Source organism: Anopheles ziemanni, chromosome 3, assembly GCF_943734765.1.
Source record: "Anopheles ziemanni chromosome 3, idAnoZiCoDA_A2_x.2, whole genome shotgun sequence".
NCBI classification, from domain to species: Eukaryota; Metazoa; Arthropoda; class Insecta; order Diptera; family Culicidae; genus Anopheles; species Anopheles ziemanni.
The window spans coordinates 47661001-47684190 of record NC_080706.1 but is presented as its reverse complement, the minus strand read 5'-3'; the positions used below and the strand labels follow the sequence as shown (position 1 = coordinate 47684190).

The window sequence follows — 23190 nt, the reverse complement described above, 5'->3', positions numbered from 1 at the left end:
ATTTCACCATCTCCAGCGGGATTCCTGAGAATCATCGAACCGTGGCCAGTTTAACGGACGGGCATGAAATTATGCCAATGATGCGGTGTGTAATTAGGTGTTGGACGAAACGAAACCGCTGCCCGGCGTTCGTTAGTTAGCGACTTTTGACCCCGCTAGGAATCTGTGGCAATATCGAAACAGGCGCCGCTGGACGAAGTTTTCTTTCTTCTAGCGGGCTCTTTCGACCTCGACTCATGGTGGAGAGATCGGTTACTCTTCGAAGAATATGATAATTAATTAATATGAAATTGAAACTTTCCACCGGTATGGATAATCAATTTTCTTGGACGTTGCAAACGAAAAAAAGGGAAAATTACCGTAAAGAATGCTTAAATGAGAGCTGTGCAGGCAAGGTTGTCGATGCGAAAAAGGGAAAAAATGAAAAATCAGTCACTCGCACAGCACTTAAAAGCGAAAAATTGTAAGATAGTGGAAAATCTGGCCCGTAGTTCGGACCTGATGGATGCCGCGAGGAAGCACCGAGCTGGCCGGCCCAGCTGGCAGGCGAAAGATTCATGGAATTTTTAATAAACATTCTAATGGAAGCTTTAATGTACGTCGAGGAAGAGTAGATAATTGGAAAAACGGACAAAATGAGTCGTGATGCGGTGATATAATAAAGGCACTTTCGCTCTTTGACTTTTGAGGGATCATTAGCAGGTGCTTCTGGGTAGTGGTTTAACAACGAAGATCTTTCCTTATTCGTTGTCCAATATGGTATATACAGTTTGAAGATAACCTAATCACGTGCTACATGATGCGCGTTAAAAAGAAATTTCATATTGACTTTATTTCCATAACCATAAATTGCACAACTTATTAAACTTAACAAGACTCAGCATGAAAATGGATAAATTATGTTGTTCAGTTAAATTTAGAAAGCATAACATCATAGCTTAAATAATAAAAGTACTAACCAAACTATAATATGAAATCTACTTATTATTATTATATCTAACTTTTCCTCATAAAACTTGATACATCTTGATTACCTAACAGCGACTGACGAAGGATTTTCCAAACGTCTCTCGTGTATGGCTTCCCGAGTACGCGTGATGCAAGTGGACGAGAATAAAGAAAACTCCATCCCATCATTGCACGGCATTAATCCTCGCCAACCGTTCGATTATCCTTTTGTCATTATGTAGCTTCACCTACATCCTAGCTACAGGCAGACCGGTAAAGTATAAAGAAAGAATGGTGAAAAAATAAGAAATCCCAATCAACCATTGTTCTGTGGCAAGCGTACATTCATGGTTACTGCTTTAGAATTTTCCACATTGGCCAAAACCGGTCTTGTTGGTGGGAAAGGTCTTTCTCTTGAAATGTCCCCACCGCCCATACGTAACCGTCTCGGTGGAAATCAGGAGGATTTATGTCTGCCAACCATGAACAATGTTTTGTCAAGGACAGTGTCATTGTTAGTTGGTGTGGTTTGAGCAACTGGAATGTTGCTTTCTTTCCGATGCACCACGTTGGTAGAGATGGAGAGTAATTTTACGTCGTTGTGATTACTTGGTAGGTCACCAAATTGAACATTGTGCGAAGGTTCTTTAGGTAAAGACCTTGGATGGGAAATATTTCTGTTCCATGTCGTGCCGGTTTACAAGCCTCTTGTAAAAGGACCCCACGAGGGACGAATGCACTTGACAGTCTGGATCGTCCTGCCTGGCGCTAATTTGTCATCACGTGAACTCATCAAAACACCGATTTTAACGACCAGCATCATTAGCATAATCACTGGCAGCGTCACGATCAATTGACTTTTCCACAAGGCGTCACGTATCAGCGCCTGTCGGTGCCGAATCGCACAACTTTCCCAGCCAATGCAACAGATTGCATGCCCGGTTCCGGGTGGGAATTTTCCTCCTTCTACTCAACGACGTAAAAGGGATGGCACGGAAAATACAACGGGAGAAATGGAAAAAAATCAAATCCCGCTGTTTGCTGTGAGGGTATCGGTTTTAAAATGAAAAACAGGTTCGATTCGACACCCTTGCGCAACGTTCCGGAAGGGGACCGATTCCGATGTTTTTAGAAGGCTAATTGAGCGCAGCACGACCGACGGGTCGGGAGTTGGGAATGTTTGCCCGCGTAAACAAGGGTGGCAGATTGAGTCGTCTTTCCTTTGCGAAAGGGGTTTGGACGGAGGGTTTATTGAAGTGAGGCAGGGATGTTCTGTTTACGTTCATACATAGTTAGGTGTTGCTGGTTTGGGCTCGAGTGTCTTGTTTTATGGATTTGTTCACAAAGGATGTTTTAATGGGGAGCGGATCTCACTAATAGTTACGATTATGATGATTGTAGGTATCTGTTGTTGTTCAAATGATTAGAGTGTTGTAGTTCAAATTGCCTATCTGGCCTACAATGAATAGTCAAACTGAAACTCAACTCCATGAACCTGTTTTTGAAGACATGTTTGAAATTAGTTTTAATGAGTTTTCGATTAAATCTTTCTAATATAAGATACATAAAAATCTGAATAGTCAGTTCAAAATATAAATGATAAAAGATGAAGACAGAAGAAGTTTTTCAACGATTTTTCGTAAAAATGCAAAAAAACATTTTTGTTTATAAGACAGCTATTAATACGATACCAAAAACCAATAAAACAGATAACACTAGAACCATAACTTTATCTCAACCGATACTTTGAGCAAGGGCATGAAATCGAATAAACTAACCAATTTACTAAACTAGTCGGGTAGGTTTAGGTTAAAATTAACCAGTTTCGACCAAGTTAAAATGGCAATTTATGTTTCGATCATATTGTTCTGTTTGCTACAAACATCCACGAACAGAACACTTTTTATTATTTATAGTAACTATTTATCATAAACAGCATGAATTCTATTCGAATTTTCAATTCCGTTGCTCTACATCAGTTATGAAGCGCTGAAGAAAGAGAAAGAAATTAATTTTTGTCTTCAAATGGCTGTGTTTCCAAAGTGTATCGATTGCCGATTTATTTTCTTTACATCATCATTCAGCTTAAATGTACATTTTTAAAGTTATTGAGTTGATTCCAATATAGAATTGCAGAATTTATGCAGCATAACACCGAACGCACAAACCCTCCAATTAGCGTTCCATGGAGGCCGTCGGTCTTCGTGTCGCAAATTCGTACGAAATCACTAGGTTTGCAGGGCCTGATGAATTTAATTAGCCCAATCGTAGTGGTTAGACCTCCGCACAAATAAACAATCCGACGCGATTCCAAAGCAGTGACTAATTTGCAGCGTGAAATATCAACGCACTGAAACGGACGCTATTAATTTTCCCAATCGTACGTTTCGTCCGCGTTAGATCTGCAATTGTACGATTGTGTCGTGCGGCAAAGGTATAAAATTATGCTCAAACCGGATGGGCGAAGCGGTGACCGTGCTTTTTGTAGGCGCCCATTTCCTTTTGTACCTTCCATGCACCCCACTTGACAGAGATTTTACATTTGATTTTCCACGGCTGTTTCCGGGTATCACGTGTGAAAAGTAATGAATTTAATGAAACCCTACCACCCTGATGGGTGACTTACGCCCCTAGCAGGGTGGGAAATTATTATTTGAAAAATTACATTAGTAAATGGGAAAGGTGGTTCCGGCTCCGTGGTGGGCTAAGGTATGTGTGTCGGTCCGTTCCACCGTTCTAGGAAATCAATTTCCCATCGTATCGGAGAAGGCCCCTTGAGGAAACGAAGTCTAGCCTTGACTAACTTGGTGTGTTGGAAGAGTACAAGCAAGCGTCGGTAGAAGGATGGATGAATGGATGGAACGGTGGATAAGAATCGAATTACTCCAAGATCTCTTTGAAGGCGCGCGTGAGATGGGGAAAAGGTGCCAGGCGGAACCATTCAGACAGCTCCCATTTTCTAAGCTGATCGGTCGTACCATGGGGGGAGAATGTCGTTGGACTGCCACCCAAAGGTAATGGTGCCTGAAGATTAAATTTATCCTTAAATCCTGCACCGTGGCACATGTGGATGGAGAAGCAATGGGTAGCGTCTGCCTTAACGTTCTCCTACGGTCTGCGTGCTTTTAAGAGAGCGCTAGAGGGGGGTTAGGGAGTGCCTATAATTCTATTTTGCGAGCTATAGAGATCGCACATCCTCCAAGCCGAATGCCTCCATGGTGAGAAGAAACGTGCCTGCGTGCGATAGAATCGAAAATCGATGGCAAATCAGTAAATTCAATATTTTGTCAAGCTCCTCGACACTGTTACCGCTTCCGCCAGGGGTTGGGGAGGAAGCAGCTTCCGTTCCCATTCTTCCGTTCTCGTGCGCCATCAATGGTTCGGGTGGATCTGCGACAAGATTTTTGAAGTGAAACTAATCCGATCAAATTTGTTAAGAAACTCGTGATGTTCGGTATCTCATTGGCAACCTTAATCTCGTGCACTGGCATCGTATTTTGGTTTCCCAGCATAGGTGGAACTCCAATCTTGTAGAATTCCTTTTAGCGTGTTCCCGATTGGATTGTTTTCGTTTGGGAAATCAAAAACGACACGCGGTCGCCAAATTCTGGACTGCTTGGGCGATTCTCTGCCTGTCGAAATGTGCTGGGCGGTCACCGTAAATCGTTACGGACACTTTAGCTACCGACACTTTAGCTGCCACAAAGTTAATGTCTTGGCATTGTTTCCGCGAACCACGGGGGCCAAGGATCCTTATGCTTACCTGTGCAGGGAAGGAGATTGTGGCATTAGTTGGTGTTTAACCGAACAACAGCAAAAGACACTACTCAAACCCTACTGCACTAGAGGATATCGTTCTCAGTTGTGTTCGCTGGCAGTGGAGCGTCCACGTAGGCAACCGCTTTGGGCTTCGGATGGAAATGATCCGTACCTGGCCGCAGTTCGGTGGTGGCCGCGCTCACAAAGTGAAACGTCAAAGTCGTTTGCAAAGTAAACAAACACCGCCCTCCCTTCGCCCGCAGTGCCCAACCCACACGGTCCGGCTCAGCCAGCAGCAAGCCGTAGGGTATATAATAGGGTAGCCCTTTCTGATGTCCCCTCACCAGGCCAGGTTGGTGTTGTTAGTCGTTTAGGCATCGCACAAATGGGACAGGTAGGCAGCGGTCGACCAGAGAAACGGCTACCAAAGGCGGTAGCAGCAGACAGGTTGACGAAACCTGTGCCACACTTTACGCGGGACCCTACCGAGGACACTCACACCGATTGGCAGGCACACGGGCGCGGACGGGCAGGCAGAAAGGCGGGCGGTATTGTTGGGATGCACACGCGCTATCGATCGCACACATAGAAGGCGCACCAACGATCGACATTATTTCTCCCTGCGCAGTGGTAGGTGACCAGATGGTTTGGCCAGGTAGGTGACGGTGCAATTTAGGGAAAGGGACAAAATTCCACACCGGGTGCACGCTACGGTAAGGGAGGGAGCGAAATCGCACCATGGTGGTGCTATAAAACCCTACACACACGATCATTACCCCTTGTTGGCATCGCCAGTGAGTTGTCAGTCTGCCAAAGAATTCGGCACCAGCAAGATCGCGACGAGTGCGAAACGTGCGCAAGGACGATCGGAACCAGTAGTGCACCAGGTGCCATAAACGAGGGAGAGATAAAACACAGAAAACACAATCTAAACGACCAGCTTACTAGCGAAAAGTAGTAACGCTAAAAAGGGAAACGGTGACAAGACACATAGCGGTGTCCAGCGCAATATCTGCTGCCTCGTGGGGACATTGAAAAACCTCGTAGGAAAAGTTGTTCGAAGAAAGCCGTCCGACCGCCTATGCGTGCGTGGTATGAGTGTTTGCTGACAGTGTGTACGACGTGACGACAGTGTGAGACGGAGAGAGTGGGAGAAAGAGAGCGAGAGAAAGAATTCCAGAATTTTAGGCCAAGCAACCGGATCATGTTTCTACGGGCCCTGTGCGCCACGGTGTTGCTGATGGTGATGGTAGTGCTGCTGCAGTGTGATGGCCGAGCGCTAAAACGAGGCAGTTCCGAGCCGGACGACGGCTACAGCTTCCTCCGGAAATCGTACAGTGACGAGGGAAACTGCGAACAGCTGCCACCACCGGTGCTGACGGAGATCCTGGGCCCGGCGTTCAACCCGCGGTACATGAGCATCGAGGAACCTCCGGTGGCCGACGGCAAGCAGCCCACCGTCGGGGAGCTGGCGAATCCGGCCGGCAAGCGGGACGCGGAACCGTTCCCACCGTTCTACGTCGACGACAAGTACTCGCTGGAACTAAGCCACAAACCGGCCTGGGAGGTGAAGCACGTATCGGAGTCGATTCCACACGGTGCTGCCCCGGGAGCTGCCCGCAGTCGGCGCGACCTCTTCAACGACATCCTCGATACGCTGGAACCGCTGGACGAGGCGGACGGGGCGCTGGCACCGGACGCACGGCAGACACGCTCGTTCGGAAGCAAGGGCCGATCGCGCAAGGGCGGCAGTTCGCCGATCGGTGGTGGCAGTCCGAGACCGTGGGAATGCGAGGCCAAGATACGGTGGATCGATCTCGGATCGGAGTACTTCCCGCGGTTTCTGCGCACGGTAGAGTGCACGCGGCAGAACTGCTGGTACGGCCACTACTCCTGCCAGCCGCGATCGTTCACCGTGAAGATCCTGCGGAGGCGCACCGGCGAGTGCGTCCAGAGCGATCGGTTACGGCGCATCGGCGTGGACGGGCTGCCGGGCGAGCTGCGGGAGCTGTGGGTATGGGAGGAACGGGCCGTCAACTTCTGCTGCGACTGTGCACCGGCGTTCTGAGCAACCCGGCGCGCAAAGTTCTCCGTCCCATCGGGGAGCGTCCCATGTTCGCCTCCAGTCCTTGCTGTTTTAGTTTTGTCATTATTTAATACTCGTTTATTATACATTAATCGTTGACGCACTGGTAAATCTTAATGTTGACATTTGGATAAGTGGCAAAAGATTAGATTCGTAGGTTCGCGTAGGTCCTGTGTACATATTAGGTAGGTCCGTCCATAGCCGTTAAGGAACCCGAATGCCGTCCGTGCCTCCCGGGGGCACCGACTGCATTCGGGAGGGAAGAAAAAACAGAGCGAAAGAAAACACCGAGCATTCGAACGAGTCAGAACGATCTGTACATACACCGTAAACGTAATGATTATTGTCTCTTTACTTTACTTTATGATGTCCTGTTGTTGTGTGGAGGAAGCGAGGGGGTAGCACATTTGTGTTTTGGGTAGCGCGGGAATGGGAAATAAACACCAAATATGGTTCAGTGTCGAGAATAACATGAAACAGTGTGTATGATGCGTTCCTTTTTTCCCCTCGCCCTGTGTGCAGTTTCACGAGAAACATCGGAGCCGGCATTGCCGTCGGGGATGTTTTCCCAGCAAGTTTTCTACCCGAAGGGACGTATTCGCTTTGTTTTTTCCTTTTTTCTCACAGGTCACTTTAGTAGGGTAGCTGGTTTACATACACACACACATATGCTACCGAACTCCACGAGTTTTCGTACGGCGTATGGCCCGTTCCGTCGAAAGGAAGTCAAGTGATGCGATGCGCCAACCCGGTAGCCACCCGAAGGGGGTATTTTCGCACCCAACCCACGGCGCGGGCGTGGAATTTGATTTTCCACCACTTACGTTTCCCCATTTTCAACATTGTGCTGCGTACTCACCCTTTTTCCTCTACTCCTTTTTCAAGGGCTAATTTCGTCACTCTCGATGAGTTTTGCATAAATATTGAAAATTAGCTTCATCGTTGATATTTTATTTTCGTTCGGTTGAAAAGCGAAAATCGCTGCTGGTTTGTGACAATTTTCAAAGTCAATGCATATTCATAAACCGTGTCGGATGGTAAGGAACTAGTGGCAGCTGTTGACATTGTTCAAAAACATAAAGTGATTTGCCCTCAGTCCAAAACGATTTAGGGACCAACGAAAAGCTGTATGTTAACATATTCTAATTATATTGAATGTTTGTGCATCCGATGAGACTGCAGCCTATATTATAAATAATAAATGTTCAGAAGAGCTCTATACTGCATAATATTGCGAAATATTTATCGGTTTGCCTAAGTTTCAGCGAAAAATTACAAAAAAAAGTTAATACTTATGTTTTATTAACCATCAATATGCTTTTTGATAATTGTCTTCGTCTCATCCATTTTAGTAACATGTTAAAAACAAATGTTGTATAATTTGTTATTTATGAAACTTGAATCCACCTTTTTCCTGCCGTATCGTAGGGAACTATTTTCTAATTTTTTATTCTAAACTGAAACAGAAGACGATTTATGAAAGTGTTACAATTTAAACACACACGTTTAATTTTGATCTTATTTATTTATCATCTTATCATTCTTCTGAAGCTCTTTAAAAGTACCAGAAAATGGTCTCTTCACTTTTAAAGTTATGCAGTGTGTTTTCCCGAGGTGAAGTTGTATATTTTTTCCAATTTCAGTCGCAAGTAAATAATCTGAACAAATGGTTGCGCAAGAAATCTTCATTGCTGTATCGTAAGTTGTGATATTGGTGAATATTTGACGCAAAAATGTTTATTATATTTTCATAAAAAACGCATTTCTCTTTAGTGTCCAGTGAAAACATACTCAGTTGCTCGAATTCTACGACGAAAAGCGACAAGCCTTCAGCGCGCTGTGATACCACAAGCCGTCGTAATGTCGCATTATTTATTCATACATAATTCCGTATGTTTTAATGGAAAAAGTCTTACCGCAGTCGGTTGCGGATACTTCATCCCTATCTTCCCTTCCCAGCGTTTGGATTTTTCTCATCCCTCCCAAGCAAACGGGAAAGTCAGCCACCTCCCTTACAATCACTACGGAGACAACACCGATTCCCGGAACGACGCATTAGCATATCTCAACAATGTGCAGCAACTAATGGTCTCTTCTACTGTGGTAGATCCGGAATGGAACGCCTGTGGGTCATTCTGACATCGCGAGTTCCCAAGCAAAGGATTTACGCCGGGCCCTCGGTCTAGTATAACAAGCAAATACCGGATACTGGGCCGTTTAACGGAGCAAATATTTTATCGTATCAATTACACGCCAAATCGGATGAGCAAACTATGGCCGATGTCGCAACGACCTGGTTATTACCATTATCGTCTCCGGTTACACATTTCGCTACCAGGTGGCGGAACACGGGTCGAGGTTTGAGGAATCATAATTGAAAGCAAAACGCCAACCTTATACTGATGCATGCGAAACAAATATAAGGCAGCATAACTCTAAGGCGGGAATTGATGCCTACACACCGATGTTGATAGTTTTTTTTCTGTAGAAGCATGCCGTAGGATATGGTGTCGGTTACACGTTTGTTTACGGAATGTTTTGATACGGTGGGAAAAGCATTTTCCGTGTTGAAAGTTGTTTAAGACTTATGCCTCTTGTCTGTTTGTTCAGGTTTGAACAGAGAGTTGGATTGGTGTTTTACATAGTATTAATTTAAAATTAATTTCATATCAAAATTTGGTACTAGTAATTTTATATCAAAAGAAACGAGTGTCACAATGTGGAATAGAAAAGTGTCACAGAACGTGCGAAATGGGGAAATGTTTCGAGATAAAATATTTAAAAAAAATCTAAATCAACACTTAATACGGAGACAATCCATATTCGAATTGTACGTGTATCATTATTTATTTTCAATTGTTTTGAGATTTTGGCCATCATTGATATTAAGCACCAATTATCAAAATCGTGCCTTGAGGCAGTTTGAACAATCCACTTGCATTGAGGACGTAATCGAAGTTGATGCCGTTCGTTGATGGGCAGGACGCGGGGGTAGTGAACAACAACGTAACAAAAAGAAATCAAGTGCAGTTTGATAATGCAGTAAGCTAACGGTATTGTTGCGGTCGATTGCCGAAGATTAAGTCACGGAGTCGTCCGTGAAGGGAAGTTTAAACTTCGACCACCAACCTTCAGGCGAATGACGGCCAAACTTGAATACTGTTGCCGAGGTTCGGGTGTGGCGGATTAATGGCAACGCGCTCAAGATAAGATAAGATAGTTGTTTAGATATGGTGACGCATATATTAAGGCAGTGCTTCTCAAATTATTCGGAGTTTCAAAATTTCACAACTTCACGAAAGTATTATGTATGATTTCATTTTATTTCCATACTATTGTAGTTCGATTTAAAATTGTATATTTAACGATAAAAAAATTCCTTTTGCGGGATTATCCGAAGTTGAGTATGAACATTATATCGTTATGTAATCAATTTCAACGAATGTCAGGTAGAGAAGCCCTGCCTTAATATTGGGTAACAACCATTAAAAATACGTTTGGGTAACACGGATTTCGTTCAGTCGGGTTCTGTTTTTCTGAGGCGTAAGGTTCGAGCGCTGGTGGAAGCCTTTCATTTTGTGCAAAACAAACTTCATAAATCCCAAAAATGGTCAAATCGATGTTAGTTGCACTCTTTCTGCCGGCGCTGGTTTATGGAGTCGCTGTAAGACCATGTAAGTTGGCCATCTTATTGCATTACATTTTGGGATGTCCTAATTCGAACGACTTTCTTCCACAGGTCCTAACGGAGCTCCTGTGCCGCAGGAAGTGCGAGTAGTCGGATGCACCGTGGAACCCTGCATCGTACAGATCGGTGGCGTGGTCGATATGGACCTAGATTTCATTGCACCTCGGGCTTCTAATACCATGCGTGCCACACTGGACATTTTTCTCGGTGATTTCCGCGTACCATATGACCTTCCGGTGGCGCAGCAAAACGCGTGCAACTTCCTAGAAGCCGGTAGCTGCCCGGTGGCGCAGGGCGAGTTCATCAACTACCATCTTAGCACGCCAGCTGTGGCCCCGTTCGCCGGCATCACGGTCGATCTGCAGCTTCAGCTGAGTGACGATAATGGCCAGCCGTTGATTTGCTACCGGTCGTCGGCAACCATCATTGCCGCTTGAATGGATTGAGCTGCAAAATGAAATGACATGAAAATAAATTAGCATTCCTATGCTTGTTGAGGTTATCAACATCATTGATTGTGTTATCATGTTGAAGGTGTTTGCTTGACGGTTTCAAAATTCAAACTATCTGGACATTGAGTGAAACATGTCAGTGAAGTGAAACAAAATTGAGTGGTGCGACATTTTATCAGACAACAGATTCGCAAGTATTTCTTTTATAATTATGATTCTAAGAAAGTTAAATAAGTTTTATTATTTTTTTCTAAATGAATGCCTCAATTCTGAGCTTTAAAAATCCAGTTTTGTTGACAGATAAAATCGGATACGAACCAGCTGATAAAATCAAACGACTTTGACTTTATCGTGCGATAAAATCGGACGACCGATTTTATCTGTCAAATCCCTTAAAATATCGTCCTTTAAAATCTATCTGTCGTCAGGGCACTGACACCAGTCTTAGATAACGTGTTGATAAAAAGCGTCAATTCGAGTTCACAGAGCAAACAAGATGTCTCGTGGTTTATTAGTGATTTAATTTCATGTTTTGAGTACACATGTCCTCTGTTTTCCCGAAAATAACCTGTGTTTATAATATCGTTAAATCGCACACTTAATAAATAATGCATCCTTGTACAATTAGTTAGTTTTATTATTCGATTAGTTGATAAGTATTATTGTTCGTGGATCTATTTGGCGAACGGATATACGCAGTTTTGGATCGATCTTCGTCAATTCAAGGCCGCGGTTAGTAAAAATAGCGCCAGTACAGTGTAGTCATTCTGGTCCCCGTTATTTATTTTCTTAATATGCTTTTATTCTTTTTGAATTGTGCTGCACCTTTTTGTGGGGCATATCCCGTTGTTGGCTGATCTACGGCTTTGTTTAGGTGAATGTTAGAAAAACAATAATGGATCTAACGGTGGGAGATAGCAATAATTTCATTGTAGTGGTGTGATGATTTTACATTTTGAAAAGCATGCAAGTCAGCTCCCCTTGCAGGTGCGGTTTGTCATTGTTTTCATTCAAAAGCAGCAGGTTTATCCCTCCTGCTCATGGATCAAACTATGACGCGAATGGGCGAGCTACGGGATCAAGCACGCGTATTCGTATCAGAAATCGATTTGATGGTTTCTGGGAGCGATTATGAAACGTGAAGTTTGGACGATATTATAAGATAAGATAAAGTTGTTGCACTGTGTCATAATAAATAACCACACCTAAGCCACCCAAACGGTACAGTGTACATTCCTCTACAAGTGCTATTGGTGGCCACAGTTGAAACCAACATCGAACCTCCTGTCCTCGCAAAATGAAGTACCTTCTTCTCGTTGCTTGTCTGCCGGCGCTCGCTCTCGGGCTGGCAGTAAGGCCGTGTAAGTTCCGGGTGGCATACGTTCGGCCCGCCGAGCTCCGGATGTGATCGACCATTTTGTTTTTCCGTTCTCCCCCACACTAGGCCCGAACGGTGCGCCAATTCCACAGGATGTGCGCGTTATCGGATGCACGGCGGAACCGTGTGTGATCCCGATCGGCGGAATGGTCGACATGGACTGTGATTTCATTTCGCCCCGTGCCACCAACACGGTGACCGCGAGTCTTGAGATTTTCCTCGGTGACTTCCGCGTGCCGTACGAGCTTCCGGCGGCGCAGCAGAACGCGTGCAACTTCTTCGAGGCCGGTAGCTGCCCGGTGGCTCAGGGGGAGTTCATCAATTACCACCTGAACACACCGGCAGCGGCCCCGTTCGCCGGCATCACCGTCGATCTGCGGCTGGAACTGACCGACGACAACGGCGTGCCGCTGTTCTGCTTCCTTTCGTCCGCTCAGATTGTGGCAGTTTAATCTGATCACGGGTGCGTCACGTATCAGGCGTGTTTGGGACAAACTGCAATAAACAGTGGGCCGCGTAGGGCCGAAAACACCAAAAATTATATTGTTGTTTTTTTTCGCGTGGCTTATCTTATCCTGATCGGGGATCAATGGCGTTAAAAATGGGTACTTATCACCTGCAGCCGCATCCCAAAACGTCCCAGTAGAGTGTGGAAAGTAGCAAGCAGCGCACCGTTCGTGAAGGTTTCTAAAATGATGAAGCAAGTTGCAGCACTTGTGCTCGTGTTTTCGGCCGTTGCCCAGGGCCTGCAGGTTCTTCAGTGTAAGAGCAGCCTCTCATCTCAGACCGATTGTTGTACGATGAACGAGAATAATTTTCCTCCCCAACTCCCAAGGCTCCGACAACCGCCCCGGACCGCAGGAGGTTATCATCCCGGGCTGCAGCAACCTTCCGTGCCAGGTGCCTAATCGGTCGGACTTCAACTTCAGCGTTCGCTTCGCGCCTACCTTCCCGACCAGTTCGCTGACGGTAGATGTGCGCGCCTCGCTGCTCGGGCTGTTCCTGCCGTACGAGGTTCCGGAAAACTTGCGCAATGGGTGCAACAACATTGACACGTCGTGTCCGTTGACGGCTGGCCAGAGTGTTACTCTTACCGGCAACGCACCCGTTGAAGCGCCTCTGACGGGCGTTACCGTCACGATGGAATTCGAAATTGTTGGCGACGGCGGTCAGGTGGCAGTCTGCTTTGCCGCCACGGTTACTATTCTGTAATCTACCATGAAATGAAAATAAAAGATGGAAACTGAAAAAAATTAGTTCAAATAAAGCGAACTGAAATTGATGTCATTGTATTACCTACTCCTATTTCATATATGTATGGAAAACACCCACACTGGAGAGATTTGGTATAAACGAGCCGTATTTGAAAAAAAAAAAATTGATTTATAAAACAATTGTTATTATTTATGTAGAAACTTGTTCCATTGTTGTTAGGGTAGTATTAAGGTTGATTTGCATGGGCTTTCAATTTACCAATTATTTCATCTTCAATAAATAAGAAGATTTACAATACGGCCTGGCCGTCCAAATATATGTAAAAAATAAATAAATGAAAAGATCGATCAAAGCTAGTAGCTACTTGCCACTTGCTACTTGCTAGGTCCTGATTACCACGGTGTAGGAACAGGTGGGGGTGGGGTCGGAAGCGGGGTGCTTGGGAAACTTTTCACTTAGTTCCAATTTTGCTTGCACTTTTGATGGAATCTTACAAACAATCGCTTTTTACAATGGATTTGTTTTTTGGTTGGAACGATATTTATCTTAAACGAACTTAACATCTTCAAAAAACCCCATACGCCCCACTTCGTTCAAGAAAGTTTGTTGAAGAGCTTTCACTATGACAAGCTTTTTGAAAATAAATGTCATGTGGTGATATAGGAGTCCAAATCGAGACTTTAAAGTAATTTATTGAGGGTATTACAATTGGGAGGACGGTAACGATACAAACTGTCAGATTTCTCGACGCGGTCCAGTACAACAGGTAAACAACACCTTTGAAAAAATTGAAAAAATGGCTAGCCGCGTCGTTTCGTTTCCGCGCATCGTCTCGACACGTAGGTGGCGTGGTTTTGGATCGTCGAGACGGCCAGCCATTCTTTCGCTTTTTTCAAAGTGTTGTTTACCTTTTGTATGGGACAGCGTCGAGAAGTGTGTCGTTTGCGTCCTCCCAATTGTAATACCCTCATATATTTCCAAAAGATACATCGAAGGATGAACTTCTTCTACGGCAGCGTAACGACCATCTTGGGTCATGCTATGCCCGTTAAGGGCTTATTAGACTTTTTTACCTTTGCGTATGTGCCCAGTCAACTCTCTCATACAAAGGAAGGTCCAGCCTCGTTTGGGATTCGGATCCATGCCATCGAGGGAGTATATCTGCGCTCGTGGACCGATTTTCTAACCACCTTAACCGCTTGGCGCTGACATCCAAAATGTCAATTCCTTTGCGAAAACGACCTGTTTATCCACATAGCGGGTGATGGACAATTTGATCTTGTCGTAAAACGAATAAAGTTTTGCACTAATATATGCTACACTAGTTGGAAAAATCGATCCTGAGGAAAGGTTGATCTATGAGTTATTCGTTGTTCCACGATGACTGCAATGGCTACCATTTTTTATAGCTACCTGGATAAAATGAGTCTAAAATGTTGTCTCAATAAACTTAAATATATAATCAAACATAAAATCTATAGTTAAATGTAAGTGTTTGCAATTACTTAGCTTTGTTTTTACTAAAACCGTTGGCCTTACAGAATGTATGAACTAATTTCAACAATACTGATTCTACTAAAAATGCTTGGCAGTCAAAATGTTGAGAAATCGTTAATTGCACTGTACTAATTTGTTCTTCAGAGCCGCAGATACACTACACATTTTGTACTCTTGTAACGCCTTTAAGTAGGCAACGTTGTGGTTCCAATCAACTAATAACCTGTCGTGATAAATAAAAAACATAAACCCTCTTGTGGACGAAACAAAGAGATTCGTGAATGAATTACTCACCCATCGGTGAGAACTTTGGCATCATAAGAGGCTATCATGAGCAGCATAGGAGCCTTCGATAAGCCGTCTGTAGTAACGTAACCTCTTGTCGGGCGATTTGATAACTTGACTGTATTTTAATGTTTGTCATTCAGGCAGCTACAGCAGCTGAGAAACGTGAATGCCGTCATAGTAGCTTATCGTATCGATTGTGCAGTGGGCCGCTTTGATCGGGCAGATCCGCGGAAGGGTCAGGTGTTCAGATAAAACAAGTAGTAACGTATCGTCGCTACCGGTAAAGGATGGACGATCTCCTTTGCACGATAACTGGGCCACAACGTCTTGCAGGTGTCCCGAACACCTGCACTTCGTTCGGATAAGATTAGTTTACTCGTCCAAGGTGATTTGCACTGCTCGCTAGTATAAAAACATGCGTACCCGATCACTAGGACAGTCAAGTACATCGCGGCATCGAGTTGAACTGAGCATCTCGCGCACTCGCTAAAAACCACCCCAGCGTCATCTCAAAACTCATAAAGATGTACCGTTTTGCTGTTCTGCTCGTTGCCGCCCTGGCCTGCGGTAGCCTGACCGAGGCCCTGACGACCAACCCTTGCACAAACGGTGCACCGCAACCGTCCCGTGTGACGATCACCGGATGCACGGAAATGCCCTGCGATTTGATTCGTGGCAGCGATGTGTCGATGGAGCTGGACTTCGTAGCACGTAAGTTAATCTGCCTGGCCTGAAGAATAGCACTGGTGTTGACGAACTAATTTATTCTGTTTCTTTCTGACTTGTTACTAGCGTTCTCTGCGGCGACTCTGCGGTACACCGTGGTCGCAACTGCCCTTGGAATCACTGCCCCCTACGAGCTGCCTGCGGATCGCTCCAACGTATGCGACTGGTTGTCGGGATCTTCCTGCCCGATCAGCCAGGGTGAGGATATTACCAGCACTCTGAGCATGCCCATTCTGCCGATCTACCCGCTAGTCTCACTCGTAATCCAGGTTGGCGTTGAGGATCCGAGCAACACCGAGAACAGGTTTACGTGCTTCGCTATTAATGCACGTGTGGTAGTTGCTTAAATCAGTCGTGATAAGTATTGTAGAGAAAAAAATATCAATTAAGTGCAAAAATATAGTCTTTCAAGTTACCAGTTAACGACATTTCTATTTGAGTGCACTATGACATAACATAATAATCATCAAAAATTTTAAATTGATCTATTTTGAATATTTATGTAACTATTTTCCGGATCTTCTACCATGCCATCACAATTTTGTTGTGTACCAAAGACCCAGTAACTGAAGCATTCGGATTTTGAATTTCATCAGGCAAGCAGTTATGAAAAGAGCATTTTGACAGTGTTTTCAAGCTGGCATCAGCAAAACTACGGAAGCAAATGCATTTTTTGGGTGTATCACAAATGGTTTATTACCATCTTCTTCTTCTTCTTCTTCTTGGCGTAACGACCTCTTTGTCATGCCTGCCCGTTAAGGGCTTACGAGACTTGCTTCCCTGTTTTACGTGGATAGTCAGTCCTCTCGTACAGGGGAGGGTCCGGTCTCGGTTGGGATTCGACCCCACCCCGTCGAGGTGGTGAGCCCCGGCGCTCATGGGCCGATTTTCTAACCGGCGCTACCGCTCGGCTGTCGCGGACCCCCCATTACCATCATTGGAGATTAAAAATACTATACACTACGCAAGATACGCCCGAAATGTATGCAATCGGTCTTACTTTGGGTTTGTAGCGATGAATTGGTTGGGCAGGGTGTTAGCTACCTTTACGAAGCTATTTTGCGGTATCAACTAACACAATAAGACTGGCATAAAATAAATTGCTACTATTCTCGCGCCTACCCCATCAAATTGGTTATATTTTTATAGAATAGATCGTGCAAGTTTGGTAAAATTAGTTGATTGCACAAAATAACGGCCACTTGTTTGTTAACATTGTGCCTTCATCATATCTCTGATCGAAAGATCGGGGTTGGCAGTAACGCCCCTCAATACGTTGCTGCCTAGCTGAATTTAATTTTCCCTAGCTGATTTTCCACAGGTTAGTTCGCTTTGAAGGTTTTGAGCACCTGACAAACTGGTGTATACGTCTAAAACAATTATAGTTTTAATAAGACGCTTGGTTTTGATCTTATCTAAAGTGCGTTTAATTTAAACTGTGACAAAGGAATTCAAACAAAATTGACGTTTAAAAGCTGTGAGGTAACGTACCAGATTCGAAGCTAATTTTTAATTATTTCCAGGTATTTATACAACTACCACAGTGCATTTTTTAAAAGTCTAATTAAATATATCAAAGTCAACAAATCCGGCTTAGATCAATGTCATCATCGCTTTAGATCAATGTAAAAACGACGTGTGCTTGGCAGCGGCGTCACACAATGGCCCACAGTCCAGTCTTTATTTTTGACATGTCAAAAAACCAATTTCCAAAATCCCTCTCTGATGTGAAAGAAGGATAGTTTAATGAAAAATCTGAAGAATATTATCTATTTCAATGCTCAATTTTGAAGGATGTGGTTTTTGAAAAACGATAAACATGAGGTATTCTTTCAAATATTTGCTTAGTTTGATAATGTAAAATTTGAGAGAGTTTTAAAATATTTTTCACTCATGTTTTACATAATTTAGAGTTCTTAGGTGCATGGAGCAAGTAATCAGGTCATATCGACTAAAATTCCTACTAAAACCATAGGTTAGTTAGCCGTATTTTATGAATATCGACAAATTTTATGAATATCGAATCTTGTGCTTTCAAAAACCTATTTTAATCTAACACAACCCTAAACTGTGTGAAAAATTCGGACGACCGCACCGCCCCTTTGGCTGAGCCACTGTGTGGCAGCTAGGATAGGTGAATACCGTTAACATTGTAACTCTTATTATATCGGGTATACAACTCCAACTGCTACAGATAAAATTTTAAAAAATTACATTGAACAGACAACTTACTTTTATATGAGAATTGTACCAAACATCTCTCACTATTATATTACTATATCTATCATTATCAATGTATTCAACATTCATAGTACAAGATTTTCGTTAGTTCATTCTACCCTTAAGATGAGTTTCTCTCATATCCCTTGGCAACGGAAGCCCCAAACCCCAAGATTGCCCAATGCATAGCCAGCGCTAACGAAGTTAATGTGTTATCACACGTTACCTCGGGGAAACCAGATAGCCAGATTGGTCTACCAAGCACTCGATGAGGGGTTGAAAATCTTTTCTTATTAGCCGAGCAAAAAAAAGAGAGTTTAAATAAAAACGCTCACCCTCCCAGGGTGGTTCGAATTTTGCAACCTGCTGCTCTCAAGTGGCCACCTGTTCGGTTGATTATCGTTAGCTTATCGCGGCTAGAGTCAACCCGACACGGAATCCATCCCGGAGAGGGTGAGAATGATGAGAGAACAAAAAAACCAATTGGTGTATTTATTGATGCATTACGGTGAAGTGACCTATCGGACGATCGGTGTAGAATCGGTTTCCGATACATAGCACATATGGTCCCCGAATTGGCACTATTTACATAATATTCGGGGCCTGATAGAAGGCCAACGCGTCATTACGTGAAAGCCGTATAAAAAGGGGTGGTCGCATTTGACCCTATCATTCGTGTCAGCGCAGTTGCAGTGAGTAGAGAAGCTTCCCAATCGTTTTCCGGAACACACACACACACACAAACACCATGATTCGTGCCATCGCGATCCTGATTGCCCTTGTGCCTGCCGTGGTGTACGGAAACGTTGGCCGAGTGTGCACTGGAGGTCGTCCTCAGGCGGTCGCGAATATCATTGGCTGCACTGCCCCGCCATGTGATCTGGTTCGCGGACAGGATGTCATCGCGTACATCGACTTCACCACCGGTAAGTAGCCGTGTTAATGGTGACTGTTAGTGGTATTCAGTTAAACATTGTTCACCAACACTTTTACTCCGTTTCAGATCGTGCTGTTCAGAGCATGACTACGATTCCGACGGCGACGGCCTTAGGCATCACCGCTCCCTACCCGCTGCCGGCCGAATTCGCCCAAACGTGCAACTGGCTCGAGGGTTCCAGCTGCCCGCTGAGCGCCAACGAGGACGTTACCTACCGACTGACCATCCCGGTGCTGTCGATCTATCCGCTCGTCAGTCTGAGCATCGAGATCGACATCGTCGATCAGGACAATGAATCCGTGGCTTGCTTCGTTGTTGATGCCCAGGTCGTTCCTGCGGGCTTGTAAAATAAATGAACCTCTGTGTACCATCTAGTAGTTCGTGCGTTTGCCTCCGTCTAAGACTTTATTCCTTCACACATCCCCCAAGCTAGACCACATTCGCCGGTACTTGGAAACACACTACGGGCGCTCCGTTTTGGTCGAGTAGCTGCAGCTCAACTGTAAGGCTCAGCGACGGGTAGCTGGCCAACACGGGTAGACGCAGCTCGTAGGTGACATCTTCGTCGCGCGACACCGGACACTGGCCACCGACCAGCCATTCACACGCGTTCTGCCGATCCACTGGCAGCACGAACGGGACGGTCACTCCTCCCGGCAAGCTGGCACGCACCTGAGGCTTAAGGGCGGTTAGCTGCTGGGTTGCAGTAAAATCCACCAGCACGCTGGCATCCTGACCCTTCGGGAGGTCGCAAGGGGTTGCCTTGCATCCAGCTACATTCACCGAGGATGGCAGAGGACCAACCGAGCCTAAAGGGACGGTGTGAACATGTTGCCTAATACACTTCGGTGAATCACAGTTTACTACTTACACTTTTGCACCTCGACCACATCGGCCAGAGCCAGGGCGGGAATACTAATGATCAGCAATCCTAGAAGTAGTTTCATTTTCGATGCAGCTGTTGAACTACGGAAGTTTCACTTCGCGAGGCTCTTAAATATTGGGCTCGTGCGGACAGTTTGAGCGAACTCAAGAGGATACAGCTGTTCAGTTTCAAGTTTGATTTGTGATAAGGTGGTGAGAAATCGAAAACTAGTTCAGTCAAGTGGATACCAGAGTAGTCGAAGGCGTTGAACTTGTAGTTGAGGAAGTTATCCTCATAGTATTGATTCATTCGTCGTTGAGTTTCACTTCTTGACCACTTTAAAAATAGACAATGTATCAATCCTTCACTTGTTGAAGTTATGCTTTTTATTTTTTTCTTATTTGTTTTGATTATAAGAAAAATTTACTATAAATTTTTAAATATTTCACTATTCAAATTGCCTTAAAAACACACAAAGTTATTGTGATTTGTTTTGTTTTTACCATTTATACTAGCTTAAAGAATCAAATCTGTAGATTTCTGTTAGTGGCGTGAATAAATAAGTTACCTTACTTAAACGTAGACTGATCTTGTATTTTATACTTGGTAAGCTGGTTTGTTTGTAAGCTGGTTTGGACAACATTTGCCGCAAAATAGAAGTTTGAACGACGAACATGTACATATTTTATGTTTGCAGCCCGATGCCACTCGGTTACAGTAAATATTTTATTGCAGTTCAAATCGTTATGTACTCGCGCCTGAATGTATGCTCTGTTTGGGATTTGATTTTGCACTTCGATCCGCATAATAGTAACTAATAGTATGGATTTAAATCTGTTTACTATGCATGGAAAAACACTGAAATTCCAATAGCTATCCAAAATAATAGATTACTACTTTATATTTATATTTGAAACAGTTTTATTCACCTCTTCATTTGTATCACATTTTCCTCGAACCCTTTTCTGCCCTAGAAAAAAATACTAACTTAAATAAACTGTATTTAAGTATTTATTCATATCCACTTTTACGTAAGACTTATTGCCTTCTGTGCATTACTTTTTATTTCTAAACAAATAACTTGAGGCATTACTTGTTACTCAATATTCCGTTACCGTTTTTTATTTAAGATTAATTCCATAATCTCCTGGAGCTTATGCTTAACATTTTAAAAATACAATCATAAATTCTTTGAGCATATTTTAACAACTGTGATGAGAATTTCAGATTATAGCATTATACTAGGTGTACTCATTTTATTTTTTGTAAAAATCTCATTTGTTTTAACAAGTTACGTTAGTGTACAGAAGTTGCCAGCAGAAATCAATTTAAAAAACGACTAGTATTTAAAATGCTTGATCTTCATAATTTCACACTCAAACGACACCAACTGGAACCTGATAACAGAGCAACATGTCCCCGCGGCTGTTTCGAAGCTCCCAGCGCAGCTTGCCGTGTATCTGTGCGGAGGGAAGTAAGGATTAGGTTCTCTATAGGCTGAACACGTGGCACACCAAAGACTTACCGGCGGAAGGTTCGGATTGACGTAAATATTGGCAGAAAATAGCAGCCCATTTGCGCCCTGACGCGGACAGACGCTCCCATCGCAGGTGGTCGGGGTGATGGAGGCCTGCGTCTTCACCCCGTTCAAGATAAAGTTTACATCGTGCTTGAGAACACTGTCCGTGGAGGCACCTGGTTGATGGTGCGGAAGGTGGAAAAGTAATAAAAATAAAGAATCAAACTACGATACTACAAATATTTGGTTTATAATTTAGTGCAGTCGTTGATGGCTGCAGCCCGTTTCTTTTTTGTTTGCCAGTATTACAGCTCTTTGAGCACCACTTCAGATTAAGGTATAGCTACGACCTTTGGGGCTACACATTCCTTCTAGCAGCTGACACAGATAGTGTTCGTCGGTAATAAACGATAAATGTAGGACATCTTCTTTAATCATAGATTGACGGCACTTGCTTACCGTGAGCGTTAAATTCTGCATTTACTGCAACATTAGTTCCACGCTGCATCAAGCACGGTGCGGCAGTGCAACCGGATAAGCTGATGGAAATCACGTCGTACTGGGTTCCTGTAGATGTATCAAAAAAAAACATATTTTAAGTATCAACACGGCTGAACTATTTTTCTGGCATGTTAGTGATTCAACTAATTTTACATATATCGTTCGAACTCGAGGAACTGCGTAATTATTGATTTACTATGTATGTCAGTTGCCATTTACGCCGTCTTATTAAAATGTACTTTGTACTTGAATGGTGAAACCTAATTTAGAATCAAACAGACATGTGCGTTGAATGCAAACAATAATCAATCAAACAGCATAGGGTGGTTGTCTAGTAATTGTGCTATCATCATGTCAAATTCGTTGATAGATGCCTGAGAAAAGAAAAGCCCTTCCTAGTATCAACACCGTAGAAAGATAAACATGCGATATTAAAACATTGAAAATCAATGTTTCTTTTGGAGTATCTCATGGCTCTATCCACAAAGTAATAAAAATATTTGCTTAGCAATTTACAATTCCCAATTAAAAACAGCAAAATATTTTTTGATATCATTGGCGTTTTGTGTCCACGTTCATATTCAAATCAAACAATTTAACCAACGATTAACCAAATAAGGGGCTTACAAGAAATAAAAATCCCAATTCCATTAACAAATAAAAAACAACCGCCAGAAGCCAAGATATACTGAACGAAACCACTGTTCGAATTACTTGAACCGTATTTCCCGATTATGATTATCGAACGGTTATCAGTCTTCCGATAACATTTTCCAGTTATGGATTTTGACAGCGGGAAACCCCCAAAAAGCGTGTCACCGTTCACATTTGACTCTGGTCACTGTGTTCAGTATGTTCGAGAGCAGGAAGGGATGGCTTACCGCAGTCTTCAAAGACGATGGAGTTGCTGACGGAAGGTGGGTGCTTGAACCGCCACCAATATCGGTTCCACCGGTGCAAAATTCCAGCTTCGACCGAAACCAGCAGGGTCGACATTACGCAAAGCACTGCCAACAACACTGTCCACTTCATTTGTTTTGAAAAGCTTTGATGTTCTTTGGGTTGGTAAATTCCGGGAACGAAGAGGGTTTGCAAAACTCGTTACGATTGG

At 43.8% G+C, this 23190-nt stretch overlaps 8 protein-coding genes across 8 annotated transcripts; 6 read left to right on the top strand and 2 right to left on the bottom strand.

The window, feature by feature from the left end:
- Positions 1–5520: 5520 nt before the first annotated feature.
- On the top strand, positions 5521–7262 carry LOC131286536 (protein trunk). The gene has a single exon (XM_058315499.1). The coding sequence runs from the start codon at positions 5912–5914 to the stop codon at positions 6773–6775; it is 864 nt and encodes a 287-aa protein (XP_058171482.1). The 5' UTR covers positions 5521–5911; the 3' UTR covers positions 6776–7262.
- Positions 7263–10400: 3138 nt separating this feature from the next.
- Positions 10401–10918, top strand: LOC131288903 (NPC intracellular cholesterol transporter 2-like). The gene is made up of 2 exons (XM_058318084.1): positions 10401–10467; positions 10533–10918. Exons 1-2 carry the CDS (start codon positions 10401–10403, stop codon positions 10916–10918), a joined length of 453 nt encoding a protein of 150 aa, XP_058174067.1.
- A 1312-nt stretch (positions 10919–12230) lies between these two features.
- Positions 12231–12763, top strand: LOC131288538 (NPC intracellular cholesterol transporter 2-like). The gene is made up of 2 exons (XM_058317678.1): positions 12231–12294; positions 12378–12763. Exons 1-2 carry the CDS (start codon positions 12231–12233, stop codon positions 12761–12763), a joined length of 450 nt encoding a protein of 149 aa, XP_058173661.1.
- A 240-nt stretch (positions 12764–13003) lies between these two features.
- On the top strand, positions 13004–13523 carry LOC131288754 (mite group 2 allergen Lep d 2-like). The gene is made up of 2 exons (XM_058317928.1): positions 13004–13073; positions 13147–13523. The coding sequence occupies exons 1-2, from the start codon at positions 13004–13006 to the stop codon at positions 13521–13523; spliced, it is 447 nt and encodes a 148-aa protein (XP_058173911.1).
- Positions 13524–15835: 2312 nt separating this feature from the next.
- On the top strand, positions 15836–16384 carry LOC131284892 (uncharacterized). The gene is made up of 2 exons (XM_058313751.1): positions 15836–16022; positions 16104–16384. The coding sequence occupies exons 1-2, from the start codon at positions 15836–15838 to the stop codon at positions 16382–16384; spliced, it is 468 nt and encodes a 155-aa protein (XP_058169734.1).
- A 2621-nt stretch (positions 16385–19005) lies between these two features.
- LOC131284891 (NPC intracellular cholesterol transporter 2-like) lies at positions 19006–19541 on the top strand. The gene is made up of 2 exons (XM_058313750.1): positions 19006–19183; positions 19261–19541. The coding sequence occupies exons 1-2, from the start codon at positions 19006–19008 to the stop codon at positions 19539–19541; spliced, it is 459 nt and encodes a 152-aa protein (XP_058169733.1).
- Positions 19542–19623: 82 nt separating this feature from the next.
- LOC131288057 (NPC intracellular cholesterol transporter 2-like) lies at positions 19624–20141 on the bottom strand. Its single transcript, XM_058317158.1, has 2 exons — positions 20066–20141; positions 19624–20003 (listed from the first exon to the last, which is right to left on the bottom strand). The coding sequence occupies exons 1-2, from the start codon at positions 20139–20141 to the stop codon at positions 19624–19626; spliced, it is 456 nt and encodes a 151-aa protein (XP_058173141.1).
- A 1294-nt stretch (positions 20142–21435) lies between these two features.
- Positions 21436–23111, bottom strand: LOC131284890 (NPC intracellular cholesterol transporter 2). Its single transcript, XM_058313749.1, has 4 exons — positions 22961–23111; positions 22038–22145; positions 21585–21754; positions 21436–21519 (listed from the first exon to the last, which is right to left on the bottom strand). The coding sequence occupies exons 1-4, from the start codon at positions 23109–23111 to the stop codon at positions 21436–21438; spliced, it is 513 nt and encodes a 170-aa protein (XP_058169732.1).
- Between the last annotated feature and the right edge of the window lie 79 nt (positions 23112–23190).